Consider the following 3,720-nt stretch of genomic DNA (forward strand, 5'->3'; position numbering starts at 1 on the left):
TACCCTTTAATACAATTACAGTATAATCTTGTTATAGTAAACTTTGCTATAGTAAACATTTGAGTACACTAAATGGCTCCGACCAAGCACCATTATATGTATATGAGATAGTAAACCCCAATATAATAGAACTTCTGTTATAGTAAACCTGTTTTTTTGGCCCCTGCGGTATTCTGTATCCGGCTATAGTGGAAAGTGGGTGGGCGCATGCGTCATACGTCAGTCAGAGACCCATGAGTGGGCTGGCAGCCACTTGTAGCCTGCTCACTATCTGCACACTACGTGGATTACCTCAATAGCACCAGCCGGTGACACCTATGCTTCCTGTGTAAGCTGCTGCCTGATTACCGAGGGAACTGCCTGTCCTCTGTGCCTTGCTTGGGGGAACTGCCTGTCCTCTGTGCCTTGCTTGGGGGAACTGCCTGTCCTCTGTGCCTTGCTTGGGGGAACTGCCTGTCCTCTGTGCCTTGCTTGGGGGAACTGCCTGTCCTCTGTGCCTTGCTTGGGGGAACTGCCTGTCCTCTGTGCCTTGCTTGGGGGAACTGCCGGTCCTCTGTGCCTTGCTTGGGGGAACTGCCGGTCCTCTGTGCCCTGCTTAGGAACTGCCGGTCCTCTGTGCCTTGCTTGGGGGAACTGCCGGTCCTCTGTGCCTTGCTTGGGGGAACTGCCGGTCCTCTGTGCCTTGCTTGGGGGAACTGCCGGTCCTCTGTGCCTTGCTTGGGGGAACTGCCGGTCCTCTGTGCCTTGCTTGGGGGAACTGCCGGTCCTCTGTGCCTTGCTTGGGGGAACTGCCGGTCCTCTGTGCCTTGCTTGGGGGAACTGCCGGTCCTCTGTGCCTTGCTTGGGGGAACTGCCGGTCCTCTGTGCCTTGCTTGGGGGAACTGCCGGTCCTCTGTGCCTTGCTTGGGGGAACTGCCGGTCCTCTGTGCCTTGCTTGGGGGAACTGCCGGTCCTCTGTGCCTTGCTTGGGGGAACTGCCGGTCCTCTGTGCCTTGCTTGGGGGAACTGCCGGTCCTCTGTGCCTTGCTTGGGGGAACTGCCGGTCCTCTGTGCCTTGCTTGGGGGAACTGCCGGTCCTCTGTGCCTTGCTTGGGGGAACTGCCGGTCCTCTGTGCCTTGCTTGGGGGAACTGCCGGTCCTCTGTGCCTTGCTTGGGGGAACTGCCGGTCCTCTGTGCCTTGCTTGGGGGAACTGCCGGTCCTCTGTGCCTTGCTTGGGGGAACTGCCGGTCCTCTGTGCCTTGCTTGGGGGAACTGCCTGTCCTCTGTGCCTTGCTTGGGGGAACTGCCTGTCCTCTGTGCCTTGCTTGGGGGGAACTGCCTGTCCTCTGTGCCTTGCTTGGGGGGAACTGCCTGTCCTCTGTGCCTTGCTTGGGGGGAACTGCCTGTCCTCTGTGCCTTGCTTGGGGGGAACTGCCTGTCCTCTGTGCCTTGCTTGGGGGGAACTGCCGGTCCTCTGTGCCTTGCTTGGGGGGAACTGCCGGTCCTCTGTGCCTTGCTTGGGGGGAACTGCCGGTCCTCTGTGCCTTGCTTGGGGGAACTGCTGGTCCTCTGTGCCTTGCTTATGCATAATGGCTGCCGATGGGGGTGTAGTCGTTGGAAATAATCCAGCATGGAGTCGTCAGCCCCTTCAGATCAAACTTCTGGACTAAGTCCAACGCTTTTGGGCTGCCAGCGCCACTGCATCTAGTCCAGCAACGCATCAGGCTAATTTTATCAAGGTGTCAGGCTAAGTCCAACACTTTGATCCCCTTCGACACCAAGCTGCGCTGCATAACTATTACGCTGGCAGGTGTGCAATGCAGGTTGGTGCTACAATGCACGAGCTGCCAACAACCAACCCACCTTACACTAGTATGAGGAGGTAGAAACCCCGCCAACATTCACTGCAGCAGCAAACAGCGATCACCCATTTCCCTCACGCAGCAGATGAAGAAAATAAGTTCTAAGAAAGATCTGAAAACAGAATTGGAAAATTGAGGTCCTCATTAGCATAGAAATAGCTGTCTGCTTAAAAGGACAACTGAAGTAAGAGCAGTTGCGTAGCTACAGAGAAGCAGCTCCTGCAGCTGCAGGGGGGCCTAGAGCATTAAGGGGGCCACTACTGCTACTTTACTCCCTTTGATAAAGGGATCCATACTCCTGATTAAGGGTTTTTGGGGCTACACTTGTTATGGGTGTTCTGATTATGTCCACACTTGTTTTATGCGAACACGTCGATTAGAGCGCAGGAGATTCGGCTGCCGCCACCATAGACTGTAATAGGAATTACGGCTGTATAGCAGCGCACAGAGAGTAACGTTGGCACCATCAGATGGAGCTGAAGTTACTTTTAAAATACTGTAATTCCATAGCTCCCAACTGTCCCTCTTTCCTCCTCATTTGTCCCTCTTTCTATCTATATATATAAAATCGGATGTATGTATGTATGTGTGTGTGTGTGTGTGTATGTGTGTGTGTGTGTATGTATGTATGTGTGTATGTATGTGCCGCGATCACTCGAAAACCCCTTGACCGATTTGAACGAAACTTGGTATGCAGATCCCTTACTACCTGGGATGATATGTTCTGGGGGTCTCGCGTCCCCCCTGCACACCTGGGCGGAGCTACAAACAGCAAATCAGATTTCACCTATTCAAGTCAATGGAAAAAATGTAAAAGGCTGCCATTCTCACAGTAATCAAGCCAGAGTCCCCACACTTGGCACAGTTGGTCACTTGGTGACCGAGGTTACAAATCCAGGAAAAGCGGGCGGAGCATAAAACAGCCAATCAAAATTCAGCCATTCATTTTAAATGGGAAAATGTAAACTGCAGCCATTCTTACACTGTTAATCGCAGGGTTCTCAAACTTGCCACACTTGGTCACTGGGTGAATGAGATTAAGATTTTGGAAAGTGGGTGGAGCCTACAACAGCCAATCAAAATTCACCTATTGCATTTAAAAGGGAATATTTAAACTGCTGCCATTCTTACACTGTTTATGACAGAGGCTTCAGACTTGCTGCAGTCAGTCATTGGGTGACTGGGGTCCAAATTCACTAAAGGGGCGGGGCCACAAACAGCCAATCAGATTTCTTTGCTGGATAAACTGCTTCCATTCACACATTTTTGATGCCAGGAACCTGAAAGCTCACAAAATTGGTCATTGAGTGACTGTGTGACAAGGTTACACAAAGTGGGTGGAGCCAAAAACAAATTTTACAGGGAAAATATAAACTGCAGCCATTCTTACACTGTTAATGGCAGGGTTGTCAAACTTTGCACAGTTGGTCATTGGGTGAATGAGATTAAGATTTTGGAAAGTGGGTGGAGCCTACAACAGCCAATCAAAATTCAACTTTTGATTTTCAAAGGGAATATTTAAACTGCAACCATTCTTATACTGTTAATAGCAGATGCCTCAAACCTGGTACAGCTGGTCACTGGGAGACTGGGGTTCAAATTCAGAAAGGGGCAGAGCTACAAACAGCCAATCAGATATACAAAGTATTGATACCAAGGATCCCAAAGCTGATAAACTTGGTAATTTAGTGACTATATGTCAAGGTTACAAAAAGTGGGCGGTGCAAGAAACTTAATTTTTTACATGGCAGGGTTCCCAAACTTGACACAATTGGCCACTGAGTGCCTGGGATTATTATTCAGAAATGTGGGTGGAGCCTACAACAGCCAATCAAAATTCACCTATTGATTTTCATGGGGAATATTTACATTGCTAC

At 50.4% G+C, this 3,720-nt stretch overlaps 1 protein-coding gene across 1 annotated transcript; it reads right to left on the minus strand.

Moving 5' to 3' along the window:
* Positions 1-344: 344 nt before the first annotated feature.
* LOC137525975 (basic salivary proline-rich protein 3-like) lies at positions 345-1,613 on the minus strand. The gene has a single exon (XM_068247186.1). It carries the CDS (start codon positions 1,611-1,613, stop codon positions 345-347), a length of 1,269 nt encoding a protein of 422 aa, XP_068103287.1.
* Between the last annotated feature and the right edge of the window lie 2,107 nt (positions 1,614-3,720).

The sequence above is a fragment of the Hyperolius riggenbachi genome, chromosome 7 (genome assembly GCF_040937935.1).
Source record: "Hyperolius riggenbachi isolate aHypRig1 chromosome 7, aHypRig1.pri, whole genome shotgun sequence".
NCBI lineage: Eukaryota > Metazoa > Chordata > Amphibia > Anura > Hyperoliidae > Hyperolius > Hyperolius riggenbachi.

Coding starts and splice junctions, on each gene's coding strand:
- LOC137525975 (XM_068247186.1), bottom strand. CDS start 1,613: ATGCTGGATTATTTCCAACGACTACACCCCCATCGGCAGCCATTATGC.